Source organism: Pithys albifrons, chromosome 1, assembly GCF_047495875.1.
Source record: "Pithys albifrons albifrons isolate INPA30051 chromosome 1, PitAlb_v1, whole genome shotgun sequence".
Classification (NCBI taxonomy): domain Eukaryota; kingdom Metazoa; phylum Chordata; class Aves; order Passeriformes; family Thamnophilidae; genus Pithys; species Pithys albifrons.
This window is the reverse complement of record NC_092458.1, coordinates 55,979,010-55,996,495: the sequence shown is the minus strand read 5'-3', so window position 1 is coordinate 55,996,495 and position 17,486 is coordinate 55,979,010. Positions and strand designations below refer to the sequence as shown.

Here is a 17,486-nt window from a genome sequence, read left to right as displayed (position 1 = left end):
ACCTTAGTCATTTGGTTGTGAAAATATATTTAATTTAATTACCAACTTGATTGCAAAAAGTCATTGTATACTTAGGACACCATTAAAAAGTAATTTCTGACTTCTTGAGAACTTAAGCAAGCATCTCGCACATCTTGCATCCAAAAAAGGGGATTCTTTTCTATATTGGATTCTTGTAGCCAGGGGCTACGTTAGCAAGTTATTTGGGATTGGTTTTTAAGTGAGGCACCAAAGCATAGGTCAGACAAACACTGCTGTTTTAGGTTTTATTCCCAACTCTTTCTGCAGTGGAGCCATGGAAAAATCATGTGCTCTGTGCACCTGTGAAATGATGTGGATGTTGTGTATGTATGAAATTAAATGTGTTATTCTTGATATTAGCAGGTAAGTATATGGTGTAAGATAATAATCCAAGTTCTGTCTGTATTTTCTGGGAGAATAAAGGTGATGTGAAGAGCTTTTCATCCCAGCTAAGGTAGAACATGTTGAATTGCCCTCTGGAAGTGCCTCTCTCTTTCTACTGGGCAGCACAAGGAGCCTTAACATATAGTCAAGATGCCTGATTTTGGGTGTACTAGGGTCACTTGCAGGCATCAACTCAGAATTTGCAGCATTCACATGTTAAGAAAGGTAGATTAGTGGAACATCTGTATTTTGGACAAGGGTTAGCTCCTTGTGCTAAGGGTGCATCAAACAAAACAAGGAAAACAAGTAATATAAATGATGTATGTGATGCTTTATCAGTTCATCTGTGTGTACTCGCAGAAGACCAAGAAGTATTAACAATATTTGTAGAAATAAGAGCTTGCATTTTTTAAATAAAAAGGCCACTTGACAGCTGCTATTTCATAAATAATATAATCCATCAATTAGACAATGCCAAAAGCAATTTTTTCCATTTTTTCTTTTAATAAAGGTCTTTGGAGATGAATGTTTCTGACTAATTTATAAAAGAAAACAATTTCAAACAGGAGATAACCTTATTGGAAGAGATGAAATGATGATATCGTGGCTTTTCAAATAAGCTTGTGTGATTTATTTCACAGATGACATCCATCTGGATTCAGTAGAGCCCTCCAGTGAAATAAAATGAAAAATCACCATTCCTTCCTGTCCATTTAAATAAAAATTTACTGAAAGTAAACTCCTCGGGGATTTTACTTAATAGCACAAATGGGCAATTTATCTCATTTTAAGGCACATTTACATCTTCTTGCAAGAAAGGGTAAATGATTTTATTCCTCACAGTGGCCATTGGACTGGGTGATTGCAGCCTGTTTGGCTTTATCTTTTTGTTCAGACTAAAGTGATAGACTTTGAAAGGACTTCAGAAATCTCAAGTAACTTCCTTGTAACATGAGAATTGCATTCATCTTTTCAAAGCAACAATGCCCCTGCCCACGAGTACTTCAGGGTGTACTTCCATTAAAGCTTTGTGCCCACCAATTATACTTTTTCTTTTCTGCAGCTATTGCTTTTACTGCTCAGAAGGAGAGCAAATACAGACTGAAAAGAATTTTGATAACTTTATGCATGGTTCTACATAGGGTTGTAGGAGCAAAATGCATATGGAGAATTGATTTGCCTATAAAATAACAGCACACTTCCAGTTTTTTTTACAAGCACTTTACTCTGTTAAAAGGCTACAACTGGACAAACAGAGTAACTACAGTCTACATCAAGGAGTGCGACAATGTTAGTCCAAGCAGTGTCCTACCAGCATCCTTTAACTCTGCATTTACATTTCTTGGTCAGGAAGTAGGGTGGGGAGGGAGGGAAGTGCTTTTCTCTGTTCCACGTGCTGCTGCAGTTCTGTCAAAGCTCTCTGATAACAAGGGAGTGAGGAAGTCTGTGGCACAGAATCTGACACAGATATCCACCTCACTCTCTACATATAGAAGATGGCAATCATCCTTTAAAGGAAGACTTTTTAAAGTTTGTGATCTGGCCTGAAGCACATTATTATTGAGTATGGAAGTACCTGTAACATAGTAGTAGTAACTTCTGACCCTAGTCTCCATAATATTCTGATGTATGTCTTCAGGACAAAAGGTGCATTTTCTTTAAAACCTAGTTGATATTATTTAATTCTTTTCTATTATATAAAACTTGCATTTTCTATAAGCACACCATATAGAAAAGGTCTGCTTACATGGAAATGTGTGCACCTCCTATAGAAAGGTAGAAGACTCATTTTCCATAAGCACAAAGTTTATATCTCTACTTATCTCTATTATATCTGTATCCCAGTTCACTGAAATTTTTAGTACAATGAGTCTCCCAAATCAACTGAAAGACAACACTTGCATTAATTAAGATACCAGTAATCTACTTGCATACATTTCCCTACCTCTGCAGACACGGAGGTTTGAGCCCCAAACCACAATTTCTTGCACAGACCTTTTTCAGTTGAACCTGATGAACAGTATAGTAGTGTTTGTATCCGTGCCTAACATGTCAGGATTGTTACATGTGTATCAATCAAGAGATCCTTGACTGACTCTAAAAGAAAAGTGAGACAGGAGGTAAGAAGAGGTATGGAGGGATTATAACCCTGCCATGCTAAAGATCAGCCTCACTCTGAAGCTGACAGCTAAGAAACGTCTGTATTTGCAAGCCTGCTTGCTCAGGACATGAGCATCTGGGGTAGAAGAGATCAAAACTAACAGTGAGTTTGGGGAGAAAAATACAGGAGAGTTAAAAGCAACTTACTTGTACTGTCCCACTCTGAAAATTCCCCAAGCTCTCCACTCTCTCTGCAATACCGTAAGGAACAACTTCCCATAGCAGCAAAATGAAATCACAGCCCTGTTTGATTTAAGGACTTTTTAGAGGAAAATGCTGGCTAAAATAAAAACAGCAGTAAGGAAAGGGAAACTTTGCAGCAACTAAAAATAAAGGCACACCACTTCACAAGATTGGTTATTGCATCTGCCCAGAGCTTGGAATTCCAGAGACTGGGGTTGGGAGGTCACCCAAAGGTTACTTTTCTCCCAATCAAGAACAAACACAGCGGAATTGCACACCAATGTCTTTTCCCAGCCCACTTGAAGAGTTGCCAAAGCTGCTCTTGGATGTGTTCACAAGTGACGCAAAAATCTATTCTTAAACACAGACAGAATATACATCAGTAACTTAGCACAGAAGGAAACCATTAACATCAAAAGGGGTGGGGTAGAGAGGCTTTTTATATTACCAACACTTTCATAAACTTAACACTAAGTGAAAAAATGTAATTGATTCTTATGTGTTCCTTATCTCACATTGAAGACTAATGCATTGCTTCAGTAAAACAGTGCTGTTACAGAATTGTATAAATAGAGTATGGCAGAAAACCAAAATCCAAAGCAAATGCCCTTTTTTTTCCCCCGAACTACATTTATATAATTTTGGTTTGTAATACATAAGCAAAATTCTTGTTTTAGAAATATTGAACTTGAACTGAAATTCCCAAATGCTCCAAATAACATGACAATATTTTAAATGCATTACCATATTTAGTTTCAAATTACTCTCATTATTAAAGTTAACTCTCACAAAGAATTCTAGTGAAAGTATGAAGGGTACCCAAAAAGAACAAAACTGCTGTGACTCAGATTGTTTGTATTTGTTTCACTTAGAGGAATTCGTGGGAATTTATGTTTTACTTCCTTAACGTCTATCATGCGTTATTGCACATGTTGTACGTAGATAGTTTACTTTTAGTAAGTCCCTGCAGAACCTAATGTCCTTGCAGAACCGAACGTTTCCTTGAATGGCAAACAAAAAATTCAGCCCAAGGCTTAATTAACTTGTTCCTTTTTACCTTTTAAATTTCATTTGATGCAGTTAAGGTTGGCCCTGAATGACTTCTCTGGAATTCTTAGGTAACACATTAGGACTAGCTATATTATTTTGCAAAAAGAAATGTTTAAACTGCCCCCATCATTTGACAACATATGGGGACCCTTGGGCATTGAGTAACAAACTGAGAAATCTGCAGTTCAGAATTTAGCATACCATATTTTCATGTGACATGTGGAGAACACTTGCACCACTGTGTTCAGTATCCTGTTTGCTATTCACCAACTTCAGTTGTCCTGCTGTCCTCCCACAGCTCTGCTACCTCTGACACTCTAAGTTGGTCTGAGCATGCAGGTTACAGAAGGATTGTCACTCACTGGGGTATTGAATAGGCTCTACAGTATCATAAGTATGAACTTGCAGAGGAAGTACTAGGCCATTTATTCTCTCACTGGTTTGTCATCTGCGCTGGGACTGAAGCAATGGGTACATTAGAGGAATGATAAGAAAACATAAAAACTTAAATATTTTAGTGACTTGACTAAACAAATTGTTGTGCCTCTCACCTGTAGCTGACCACTGCTTGGGCATGTAAGCCATACTAGTCTGGTTCCTAGAGCTTATGTGGAAGTGGTTGTGAGACATAGCGATAAAACATTATGGATATCTGTAATATCATTACAGCCCTTGCATGTACTTAATCTATCAAATTCAGTTTCTTTATGAACTTTGAAATGAACCAAGGAAATTCAGCTTATGTTTTCCAACAAAATCTAGGTCATTTTTCAAAATATCCTAAGTTGCTGGAGTTGCAAAAGTGCTTCAGATAGATTTGCTGTAGTCTCTTAAGTGAGCTTGAGATGTAGCTGATTCTGCTTTTCATTTACAGAGCAATGTTGTGTTGTTGCTGGATACAAGCAATGGTGCCCTTAGATGCTCAAGAGTCTCCTAAGAGAACATCTTGGTGGAGTAACAAAGAAGAGATGGTGAGAACTAGCACTTGCTTCTATTATACTTAGTTTGATTTTTAAATCAAAGCTCAGTATTGAAAAAGCTGTCCCAGGATTGTTAAAATTTTCTGGTTTTACAGCCCAAGCACTTAATTGTTTACTCTTATGTATGTTTAAATGTCTTACACAGAAAATAACATTGTTACAGCATAATGATGTGAAGGAAAGAAAGGAAAGAAAGGGAAGAAAGGGAAGAAAGGAAGAAAGAAAAGAAAGAAAGGAAGAAAGGAAGGAAGGAAGGAAGGAAGGAAGGAAGGAAGGAAGGAAGGAAGGAAGGAAGGAAGGAAGGAAGGAAGGAAGGAAGGAAGGAAGGAAGGAAGGAAGGAAGGAAGGAAGGAAGGAAGGAAGGAAGGAAGGAAGGAAGGAAGGAAGGAAGGAAGGAAGGAAGGAAGGAAGGAAGGAAGGAAGGAAGGAAGGAAGGAAGGAAGGAAGGAAGGAAGGAAGGAAGGAAGGAAGGAAGGAAGGAAGGAAGGAAGGAAGGAAGGAAGGAAGGAAGGAAGGAAGGAAGGAAGGAAGGAAGGAAGGAAGGAAGGAAGGAAGGAAGGAAGGAAGGAAGGAAGGAAGGAAGGAAGGAAGGAAGGAAGGAAGGAAGGAAGGAAGGAAGGAAGGAAGGAAGGAAGGAAGGAAGGAAGGAAGGAAGGAAGGAAGGAAGGAAGGAAGGAAGGAAGGAAGGAAGGAAGGAAGGAAGGAAGAAAGAAAGGATAGTCTGAAGACATGTCTCTTTAAAATATCCCTCTTTGGAGCTAGAACTGGAAATAGTGGAACATTTTGTTACAAGGAACTATGTCCAAAATAATGAACTCAGTTATTATGCAATTACATGACTAGGAACAAGGCAGGCTAGACAGCATTTTGAGAGGTAATTAATGCCATGGATTCATCTAAATAAAGGGAAAAAAGTAGTACACTTTCAGGGAAGTCAGGGAAACTTACTAGGATAAATCTAACAGACACTAATTGCTCTATGATATATTTTTATACAGAGCAACTACAAAATGTGCCGAGAGTTTTCACACAAAAACTGGCTGGTGTTCTACAAAGAAGCAGGGTGAGAATAAATTATATCCCTGTATTATATTGATTTATAACAGATCTCCTTGTGTATATCCCATCTGATTATTTTCTTGGCTTCCAATTTTACAGAAACCACCTTATTGTCCTGGACGTATTGGAGGGTCAAACTCATACCATCTCCCTTCCAATCAATGTGAAATCTGTTTTCCTGGCAGCTGAAGACCGGTGGCTCTTGGTGGAAAATGAAACAAATAAGTTAGTTCAGCCTGATTTTCTTAATGGCATTATTGATTGTGTCTTGTTTATGTTCAGGAGGCTCACTCCTGGTCTCATAGTTGTTTTTTCAGTTTGTGAGACTGACTGTACTTCAGAGTTGGTGTTTAAGATGCAGATTTACTATGGTGAAACTGCAGGTAGGCTTTTAGAGTAGGAAATGAACACGATATGCCTGCCTCTGAAAGTGTAGACTATCTTTGTGTGCATGTTAATACTGATTTTACTGAGAAAGGATGTTGGTGGACCTGGTTTTGGAAATACAGACATGTTGTCCAGAGTTGGCACCTACTTGCTTTACTTTTGTGGTCACATGAAAGAAGTGTTTCTGCACTCTTATTTTCATAAACACACAGCAAATGAAAGTGTGTAAATAGTTACCAGAAAACAAATCTGCCACTTGCTGCCTTACCCTTTCCTATTTCACAGATGTTGGTAAATTGTACTTAGTTTTATCAAAAGGTGTTGATAACCTTGTTTATATAAATGTAGAATGTTTTCACAGTTTCAGAAGATAAAACTTCTTGTTTAGAGTTACACACTTAGCTAGGAATTATTATAAATGTGCATCCTTTACAGGAAATTTCTTTTAACCAAGCGTGCCCATATGGAATCTCAAGACAGTGAGGTTTGCCAGCTGTATGCGTTGAGTGAAGAGCCTGCTGAAATGGGATTTGGCTTAACAACAGGTATTGAATACAAGCTTGGCTAGTTCCTTCTTTTCTTTTTTTTAATCATTTCTGTTTGCAGCTGCACAAACAAGCCTCTTTAAATGTCTGAGTAACCTTCTCTTTGATTCTTTTTGTCCTTCCCTTATCATGTTTACTTAATAACTTTTCACATGGCAAGGCACATCCCATGCCCAAACTGCAGGTTATTTGAATAAAGCACCTTTTTTTTTTTCATTGTAGCACCCTCAGAAAAATAACAAAAGACCTACTGTTAGAACAGAACTCACGGTTTCTGTAGTTCTGTCAGTAGCATGCAGGATGGCATCGAGGCCATCACTCCCGTGTTGAAAGATAGGGGGAATTTGATAAGTAAAATTCCCAGATCATGCTAGGCACTGAGGCATGTCTTAATTACAGAATCAGGCAGAAATCTCCAGTGGTCATCATTCTGCCTGCCAAGATCTGTCTGTCTTCAGATCTGTTAGCATTTTCAACCCTGAGCATTTGATCATGGTGCACAAAATCTTTCGTCTACTTGGTTTAATAACACTGGAAGCACATGTGCCTCCCTCCTAAGAGTTAATAAGTTTTGCCCATTTTGTCTTACAGAGGCAGAGGAAACAAATACAGAAACCACTTTATATGTGTTAAAGAGGGGAAAAGTTTTGTTCTGCTTCTTGTGGCTGGCATTAGTATGAAAAATGAGATTAACACAGTGTAAACATGATACAAGCAAATGTTATTGACAAATAATAAATAGGGCTTATTTTACATAAACAGCAACAAAGTGGATACCAAAAACTAGCTACAGTCTAAATATCTTGAATCCTTTTTATCTCTTGTACAGTTTACTCTACCAACTTATCAAGTGCCATCAGAGCACAGTAGTTTCCTTCCTCTTACTACCTTATTTAGAAACTGCTCTAAAGTATCATTCCTGAGATGGATAGAAACATTATTATAATTTCCAGTCTCAAAATATTTCTGGACAGTTTTTTGCTACATATTTTCTGTGCTATTTTTATCCTTTGTTATCTGATTTCTTCTCTGTCCATTTAAAAAGTTATCATATCCCCTCTCCACTTTTTTTCCAAATCATCCAGCAAACCCCAAATGGAACATTTTCAGCCTGTTCTTGTTCTTTAAGGCAGAACCTGTGGCAGGAGAACTAACAAATGGTAAACCGGTGTGGGTTTACTGCTGACCCAAACCAGTAGCTCATTTATCCTTTGAGGGAAAAGGCCTTTCTCCTGGTGCTGGGTGAATGGCACAGTCTGCCCACTGAAGTGGAAACAGTGTATGCTGCAGAACTCAAGACAGCAAGTTCTGACTTTGTTGATAATTTGAGGCAAAAAAGGCTCTTACAGTTGCACAGAATAAAATTTAGTTTTCCTTAGCTTATGAACAAAGTAAACTAGACCATTATTTAACAGAAATGCATTACAAACAATATTATTTAAATTTCAAAGACAGCCAGACAGTCACTGAGAAATGTCACATTGACACTTACCTGTGCAAACCTACATTTTTCCTTTTGGTGCATTTGCATTATAACAATTTTCAATGAGATCACATGCTGTTTTATTCCATAGGCTTCCTGCCTTGTTAGCACAGTAGAGAGCAAACTTAAGTGGTATAAGCATCTACAAAGGAAGTATTTCCTGATTTGAAGTACTTAACTTGGCAAAAATAAGATTATTTCTTGATTGATTTTCTGCGGTATAGTATAGTATAATCAGATCTTCTGCTCTTTAGTAATTTTATGCTCAAAGTAATAGCAATGTTCAGTGCTCAGCACTCGTACGGTTCATATTGTTTCCTACTGCACATCTGGATTTAATGACTTTCCTTTTGTTTAATTTCCCTGTTTAGCTTCAGAACTGTGTGTGCCGCATGCAGTTTCAAGTGACCAGCTATCTTCAGAAAACCTTAGTGCAGCTGTGGGACAAAAGATCAGCTCCCCCAACAGGATCTTCTCAGATGAACATAATTATGCTACCATTGTTATTGGTTTCCCAGACCTCTTGGTAAATATTCGGCGTTATTATACGATGAAGTAATATGATCTCACTTATTCTGTAACCAGTTAAGTACCTGTTCACCAAATTATATGGAAAAAGAAGGGAATGACAGTAAGTGACAAATTCATGCAGTGTACACCATTTGTTAGGGTAGTCTAATCTAGAGAGATTTCAATGGGGTTTTAAATAATAGGAAATTGGACAATGTCTAGCACAGACAAAATTCATTGTCAATGCTGGCTAGAGGAATATTTTCTAAATCATGTGTTTTTACATTTTTTTAATTAAATGTAACAACTGACAAAAAGGGTATCTATAATTTTGAACTGTTCAGTGTGAACTTTTTGCTCAGTGTTCAGCAGGTAGCAAGACTACATTTAAGAAAAAGAAAAAAATATAGAGAAAATGGTAGCAAAAGTATACAGCCCCTTTGCTATTGAATAATGTGGTTGAGTGTAAATACTGCAGGTAACTCTGCTCACTGTTGTGACAGAATTAGAAAAGAACCAAAAAGGAAACTGAAACTTAGCAGTGTAGTGACTAGGAGTGTTGCAAGGAGTGGAGGTAAACATGAGGAAAATAGAAGCAGTATGTTCAACTCTTTGAACTTCTTTTTTATATTTGCCACCTAATGATACATAAAAATGTAGTGCTTATGCAATAAATAATTGTAAGTTGTGTTTGCTTAATAAATTGGGGCAAATTAGAAAATATGAGTGTTAACGTACGTGAATTTTAGGAAAGCCAAATGGCAAAAGAAAATACTTTGAAATCCCAAAGGATTCAAATATTATGTTTTTGACCATAAGACATTCCCTATATTTGCAATTAGCTTTTGAGTTTTCCATGATCTAGATTTATATGACCAGATTGATTATTGTAGCTTTTCATGTTATTTATAATAGATGTGAGTTTATTGCTAGAAAAGGGAGGTGGTTTGGAGGATGGAGTACTAAAGGTGCTACACACTTAAGTAGTAACACACCAATGCTGATGAAGCATTTTGCTCTGCCTGATTTAGAGTAAGGTTCATACATGGTTTTAGATGTCCATGTGAATGTTGAAGGGGGAGTGCTAAGAGTGAATTTAAGGGTGATGGAGCAAAACTTCAGATTCAGTGCTTAGTGTTAGTGGTGCAAGCGTTTAGTATGAGCAAGGTTATCTTACTTGTGCTAGCAGTGCTCAGCTTAACAAGCACTTCAACTTCAGATCTTCAGAGAGTCTCAATGCCTAAAACTTGTGCAAATGGTTTGTTGTTTTTCACTCCTATAGGAGTTTTTGGTGACAAAATAATCAAGGTTTTTCCTTGTCATGTGATAACATAAGAAGTAGCCACAATAGCCACATTTGATTTGAAATTAAATAAGATGTGGAACTTACCAAGAAATGTGTGTTCTTAGGCTCAGTAATAGTAACATTTTCTTCACTAGACTCCTTCTCTCTTGCAGTCTCCCAGTGAAGTGTATAGCTGGAAAAGAAACTCTTCTCTGAGTCAAAAACGGGCTTCTCCTTCTGATCCATTTTATTATGGAGCCCAGAGGAAAACAGGAGCTGCAAAACAAACCAATTGTGTAACTTTATTGGCTTCTAATCAAATAGTCAGAATTTTAGCACCTGGAGATGTGCCTTTGAAAGACATTTACCCAAAAGGTAAGAGGTTCATACTTGTGCTGCAACACACATGTTTTTTTGTTTTGCAAACTGCGATCACTTACTAATTTTTCCAAAATGTTCTTAAATAATCACAGAGCAAGAATTTGAGAGGGAATGAGAATAGTTGCACTTATTTTAAAAATTATTTTGGATCATATTAACATGCTGTCTGTACTCTGAATATCCCTCTGTCTGCACTGGAAACCCACTATAGAAATATGATCATTCCAATTCAGCTATCAGCCTTCACCAGTATTTCCAGTTTCTGCTCAGTGTCACACAGAGATGCAGTCATAAACCTGTTGTCTGACTAACTCAGTGCCCCAGCAGGGCAATAGGAAAGGTTATTTGGGGAATGCATGTGAGCCTGTGCACTTTTTTGTCTTTCCTTTCATACTTTCTCAGTATTTGTAATTGTTCTGCTAGGCATGTTAAAGCCTCAGGCTTTAAATCTCCTTTTGTGGACCTCTTGTCCACAAGTTTGTCTGGGCCCTCTTTGAACTAATGTGTTTTCACAGCAAACTTACAGGTTCACCATTTTCTGTGATCAACTGATCTCCTCCTACCAGGTTTATCAAGTACTCCTTATTCTAGCATTGCAGGCTTGGGTGAGTAGCAGTTCTGCATTCACTTTAACCATCACCTTCATGACTTTGCAAACTTCACTCACCTCCTGTGAAACCAGCCTGTGAAACCACTTCCCAAAGGATGTTGTGAATGCTGAAATATGGATCTAAAGAAAATCTGAACAAACCCCCGGAAAGTTGCTAAATATGTAGACATAAAAACATAGACATGGCATTGATCTTAAGAAGCTTCTAGGTTGGAACTAATTGATGGCTGAGGAAAATACCATGTGCACTTATCTGTTCTTACACTTTTCAAGAATTTCTTGGAGACAGGATACTAGGTTAGAGGAACCAATATTGCCATTGTTATGGCATGAATCATAAATATTTCCAAGTGAAAAAGGGAAGACAAAAGAAAAGAGGCATGCATTCATCTGCTCACTTGGAAGGTGAGATAATAAAGTACTAGTTCTTTTACAGTGCTAATTTTGAGATTCTGTGTTTGCAACCTTCTCTGCTGAGCTATTGTTTCTTCTGGAGTTTGCTTCTCAGTACCACTAACTGCCAGAATATTTAATTCAATACACATTTAACAGCTACCAATAGCTTCTTAACAGTCTTGGTCCCTTAAAATTCAGCGCTTGTTCCTGATGGTGCTGCATAATTCATGGGGTCTTCTTGATGAGTCATCTGTGCTGTTGTTTCTGCATTAGAAAACTTGTAGTTATTTAACTATAAAAGTTGTATGAGATTTCATTTTATGAGTCTTCATATCCTTCCCTGGGAAATGGTATAGTGAAACAAAGGCATCCTGCTACATAAAATCAGATACGTCTCAGTCACTTGAAGTTCTTGCACTGCTGTGTTCTGTTGCCTTTGAGAAGTTGCTTTATATTTTTACTTTTGTTTCCATATCTATCAGGCTTTCCTTCTCATCTTCTTGGACAACTGGTCAGTTCTGGCACACAGCCTTCCATTTCTATTAATAATTTCAAGTACTCAGCCAAACTCTAGCATGCTCCAGTATGTATTACTGAAACTGTTCCAGGAACAATAAGCAAAGAAATAACTGCCTATGTGTTTTATTGAAACTGTAAACCAGAATGATAGGTACATTTGAAAAGAAACTATAACAAGTAATAATTTCCCGAAAGGCTGCCAAATAGATATATGGACCCAAAATATAAACTCAGACAAGAGATCATAGGAGAAACCAGCAAATAAGAATTAATGCTTATTCTAAAAACAAGGCTATAGATATGAGGGCTACTTGAGAGCAAATATTTAGTTGGATTCTCAACACTTTCTATAGATGGACATAAAATAACAGTCTGTTACTGAGTGCCTATCTCTGTTAGTGTGATGCTAACTGGAACAACATGGAGTGTAACACAAAATGTTACTGGAATAACCTCGACACATCATCTAGTCCACCTGTTCATGTGAGTACAGGATGACACCTGTAGTCTCTTCCTAACTGAAGTTTGTTAAACACTTGGCCTGTTGCAATGTTTCACTCTCCTTGTATACAAAATCTTTTCATAGTATCCTTTTCTTTTTTCTTCAAATAAAACAGAATACTTCATGTCCCTTTCACTGACTCGGGGAAATATTGCTCTCTTTATAAGGATCTTCTCAATAGGATTGGATGTGTGTTTTTAAAGAGTTTCTGTTTAGACAAAAAAAAAATCCTTAGATTTGTCCTTAGAGCCCATCTGTTCTCACCTCTTTGTCATCCCCAGGACTGTCTCATGTTACAGAATCACAGGATGGGTAGGCTTCTCAGGGACCGCTGGATGTCATCCAGTCCAACCTCCTTGATCAAGCAAGGTTCCTTAGAGTACATTACTCAAGTTTGTGTCTGGACAGTTCTTCTCCGGGGAAGGAGACTGCAAAACCTCTCTGGCCATCCAGTTCCAGTGCTCAGTTACCCACACTCACAGTAAAGAAGTTCTTCCCCAGTCTTTCCTCTTAATGGAAATACTCCAGTCCCTTAATCATCTTCATACCGCTCTGCTGGACTTGCACCTTGTCTTCCTTGTACTGAGTAGCCCAGAACTGAACATTGTGTCTGTTTTCCTTAAAGCTTGATGTCTAGAGCTGTGCATAGATATTCTTCTCCATCAGGCTTTGGCAAAAGTGCACTTGCTCAGGTCTGATATTCATGTTCCATCGTAAGATTGTTGATTGCAGTTCAGGGGCCTAGCCAGCTGTTCCTATGGAGCATTTAAACATTTGATTGCCTTTTCTTCAGCTCCTACTATGTAATCTTTTGTCTTTTTGTAATTTAATTTGTTTGATTCATATTCCTTATCTAATTTCTTAATTTTTAATCCTTATCCCACAGTTCTACCCTTTCCAATTCAGTATTAGCCCTTGTTCTAGATCTTCATGAGAATTTTTACTGTATATATTATTCTCAGTTACTACCGAAAGAGAGAGCATCTTTTAGAACAGTAACAAAAGCTAGGGAAAACAAAAAGTGGTCTGTGGCCCACAAACCTGCATTTTTCCAGCCTTTTTCTTTCCTAATTCTGATGTGTTTTATATTTCCATTTTTGTGAAGATGAGTAAAGTCAACAGATGTGCTCCTGTAGGCACTATAGATAGCTAGATACTGTAGCTATGCATAAAGGGATGCTATGGGTTATTCTGTATACTCCTTGGAATATTAGACCCCTTGTACTGCTGATCTTAGCAGTCCTTGGTGTGTGTACTGTGTACAAGCCTCAACACTTCTGCAGGTAATGCCAGACTCTACTTCATTGTGAGGAGGTGAAAGATACTTTGTTTCTGAAGGCAATGTAGACTTGCTTTCATCTTGTGACAATGACATTTTGTACCAATACGGTGGTGCAATGTCATTCTGTCTTCTGTTTCTTTTTGGAAAAACAGCCTTGATTTGCTCCAGGCAGATGAAAGCCAGCTCCTAACTGGAAGCCACTTCCGAGCCCAGGCAAAGTGTGCTCGTATGTTGGCGAAAGCCAATGTAGGTACACACACAGAAATTATTTCTGAGAGAAGGACTGTGTGTGAGCTGTATTCATTAAACTGTCCATACACTGAATATTGAATGCTTGATAGTACATAGCTATTTACTGTAAAGTTATAAAATCTTTGGATACTGAGAATCTGTTTCCAGAAGGAGTGGTTCAATTTAAGGGAACAACATTTAAGTTAATATTACTGAGAAATTGTCAACTGAAAATCATAAACAATGTTTTGAAACATTCCTCTGTATGCTTTTAAAGTCACATATACAACTGACATTATCTTCAGTGACAGATAAAAGCAGTGAGTTAGGCGTTGCAGTAATGCCTGATTAGTGCTTTTGTGAGCAGTGTTCTCTTTGTGTGTAATTTTGGCATTTGCCACACAAAGACATTGTTCTTTTGTAACTGTGACTGTCTTCTTACTCTCTATCATAATAATAAAACAATTCTCTATTTGCAAGTTGTATTCCTGTATTTAATGTGAAAGGTTATGATTTTCTGACAGGTACGGTATAATGAAGTGTTTAAATTTAATCTGCTAAATGCAAATGCAATAACCAGTTAATCATGCAACAGGAAAATAACATGTTTGGGTTTTTTTCAGATGTCACTCCTCCACCAGCTGCTGGATACTTGGAAGTAACAGATCTTAACTCAAAGAAAATCAAATACATTGCAATTCCTAGGTAACTGTTTTTATTGATTAGGGCAGCCTCTGTCTCAGAGGAAGAGCAAAGAGAATTTAGTGTCCCTTACTACATCAGTGTAAGCAAATATTTCTTCTGATGTGGAAAGTAAAACTAATTCATACCTTGTATAAAATTCTGCAAACACTGAAGCATATTTTTTGTATACATAATTTATCTGGTTACTAGGTGATACCAATGGGAATGTAGCCATTGATTAGTAAATATGAAAGGTGGCTTCATCTTCTGATTTTCAGGCCCTTTGCTCCTTCGCCCTCTTTCATCCACTTTATTCTCTACCCTGTTTCATTCTGCTTTGCTGCCTTTATTTTCTTTTCCTTTTCTATCTTAAAATATAACAACCTTTCCTCCTTCTGGCATAGTTAGCCTGGTCAAATGCTAACTTAACTTGACAATTTCAGTCATAGGTAGAGGAGTATGTGTTGCTCCTTCTTATGTTTTAGAAAATTATTAATTGTACTGTTAATGCAGGCTGCCAAGTCATTATACATATCATAACATACTGAAAAATGTATAGAATCTTTCCTGTGTTATCTGAATTTCTCTTCAGCTTATGTACCTATTAGGCCCCCTGTTTCAGCAGTAAATTTTTATCAGCAAGGTCACTATTTAAAATACTGCTAAGACTCTCTGTGCATAAAGCTGTGCTATTGTTAAATGAGTGTGTAAATCTTTGTTTTGTATTAGAGCACTAGAGAAAAGTGTTACTCTAATATGATGGAAATGCATAAATGCATTTTCCTCAGGGCCGAGGTCATGTTCTCTCCTTTTTTTTTTAGTTCTACATACTTTTGTAGGTTTTTTATAGCATCTCTTTACCTTTTTTATATTCTTTATAACAGCAGTGGATTAGGTAACATATTCCCTTTCAGCCTGTTTTTTGTACTACTTCTTATACTGTGAAATACCTTTTGTTATATCCAGTTTCAGTAGGTGAACTATTTCAGATAAGACAGTGGGTCTGCAGGGCATAGTTGTAGTCTCTCATGAAATGAGGATGCAATTTCATTTAATTGTCACCTTAACTGCAGAAATATTTATGACCCTTTTAATTACAGCTTCAAGAAAAATCATATTAATTCTTGTTTTTCAGATCCCAGTCTCTCTCCCCATATACATCTTGGCTGTCTAAGATCTCAGATGCTGATGCCCTGTTGGCACCACTGGGCAAAGTAGGTTTGGTTACTGTGGACATGGGAGGAGGTGTGAGGCTTTGGGAGACTGGGCTAGAAAGCCTCCAGCGGTCACTGCAGGATTGGAGGAACATGATTGGCCAAGAAGATGGTCGTCCTGTGCAGGTGGGAGTTCACAAAGCTGAAGTGAAAAATATTTAATAAAATGAGCTGTGGATGAGTTTTCAGCTGGGAAAGGAGTTAAGGGAGAGGTGTGTTGAAAAACACTGTGAAGTAGAAATACACCAGTGAGAAAAATTGAATGGACTTCTTCAGTGAAAGAAGGGTCACAGTAGCTTAAATTTAAAAACTTTTTATGACCCTGTAATTGTGGCCACTGACAAACTGTTTGTCTCACAGTGTTTGTATTTTTGCCAAATTCCAGTGCAGTTAAATGCAAATACATTGTCTCCGGCTGATTTTTGACTGTAACTTTCAAAGTGTAGAATAATGAAATTAATTTTTAAGCAAAGGATATGCTTTTCTAGTGTTCAAATGCTTCGAAAAAAATACTGTGATTTTGCTTTGGAAAAGAAACTTGAAATCTAGGTGAAAAGTGCCTTGAGTTCACAGTAGAGCCTTTGGCTAGTTTTGATAATTTTCCCAGCTGAAGAGTTGCAAGGATCTTCACGGAGCTCTTTTCTCATGTGGAGTGTTTAGGTAGATGCTGAAAATGTGTGCATATATTTATGTATGTGTAAGTGTTAATGTACTGGCTAATATGTATGATCATCATTGCAACTGTTCAATTGCATCTTTAATTTTTGTTAGTGATTGGAAAAGGTATCACTTTACTTCAAAGAACTAGAGTGTGCTTTAGGAGGATTTCTCCACTCCAACTAGGCAGATCCTGTCTGCCACGGCTAAGAGGTTCTCTGTCTACCACTGCAGTTATTTCTGTTTCATGACTTTCTGAAACCACCTTCGTAGTAAATTAGAATGGGAAAATAGAATCAGTCTATTCTAAATTAGGTCTCTCTTGTTTTGTTTACTTGGCATCTCAAGTGTGAATAAGATGTATTAGGACATAACATAGCTCTTCTTTCACTTGCTTTTCCCACTCCTAGCTTTCTTTCTACAAGATGTTCTGCAGTTGCAGAGACTTGGGCAAGAGCTGTTGTGTTCCTGTTACTGGACCTCAGCAAAGGCCATTCACAGAAGTCATGAGAAAAGGAAACTGTTACCCAGTAGCACATTTGTGCTTGACACTTGTCACTTTACCGGTGCCATTTTTATTGCCAGTGCAGTAGCACTAGCACCATCTTATGGCCAGATATAGTCGGTTTACACCAGCCCAGTTTCATCTGACAATCAAGTTAACTAGTGGAAATTAAAAGAGCCAGCAGGAACAGTTAGAGTTTTGCTTTCAATAATAGTCAACTAATTATTAGAGAATACTGGCTTGGAAAGTACATGTCATCAGAAAATTTAAGTCATTTAGCTAGTAATGTCAAGTAACCATATTAAAGAACACGGAAAAGTTTTCCCACAATCACAAAGCAGTTTTCAAGATCCGATGTAGAATTCCTTTCCACTGACAACCTGCCTCTCTACTAGGGTATATTTCTTCTTTCCTCTGTCAACACAGGATGCAGAGGTCAAACCAGTGTTTCTCAGAAC

The 17,486-nt window shown here is 37.5% G+C and overlaps 1 protein-coding gene across 1 annotated transcript in view; it reads left to right on the top strand.

Moving 5' to 3' along the window:
• VWA8 (von Willebrand factor A domain containing 8) overlaps positions 1–17,486 on the top strand; it is a 184,299-nt gene that overhangs the window by 128,123 nt on the left and 38,690 nt on the right. Inside the window, 9 exon segments of the mRNA XM_071550531.1 lie at positions 4,673–4,713; positions 4,715–4,769; positions 5,777–5,841; positions 5,937–6,062; positions 6,660–6,769; positions 8,624–8,778; positions 10,221–10,422; positions 14,592–14,673; positions 15,788–15,992. Coding sequence (XP_071406632.1) covers positions 4,673–4,713; positions 4,715–4,769; positions 5,777–5,841; positions 5,937–6,062; positions 6,660–6,769; positions 8,624–8,778; positions 10,221–10,422; positions 14,592–14,673; positions 15,788–15,992 — 1,041 coding nt within the window.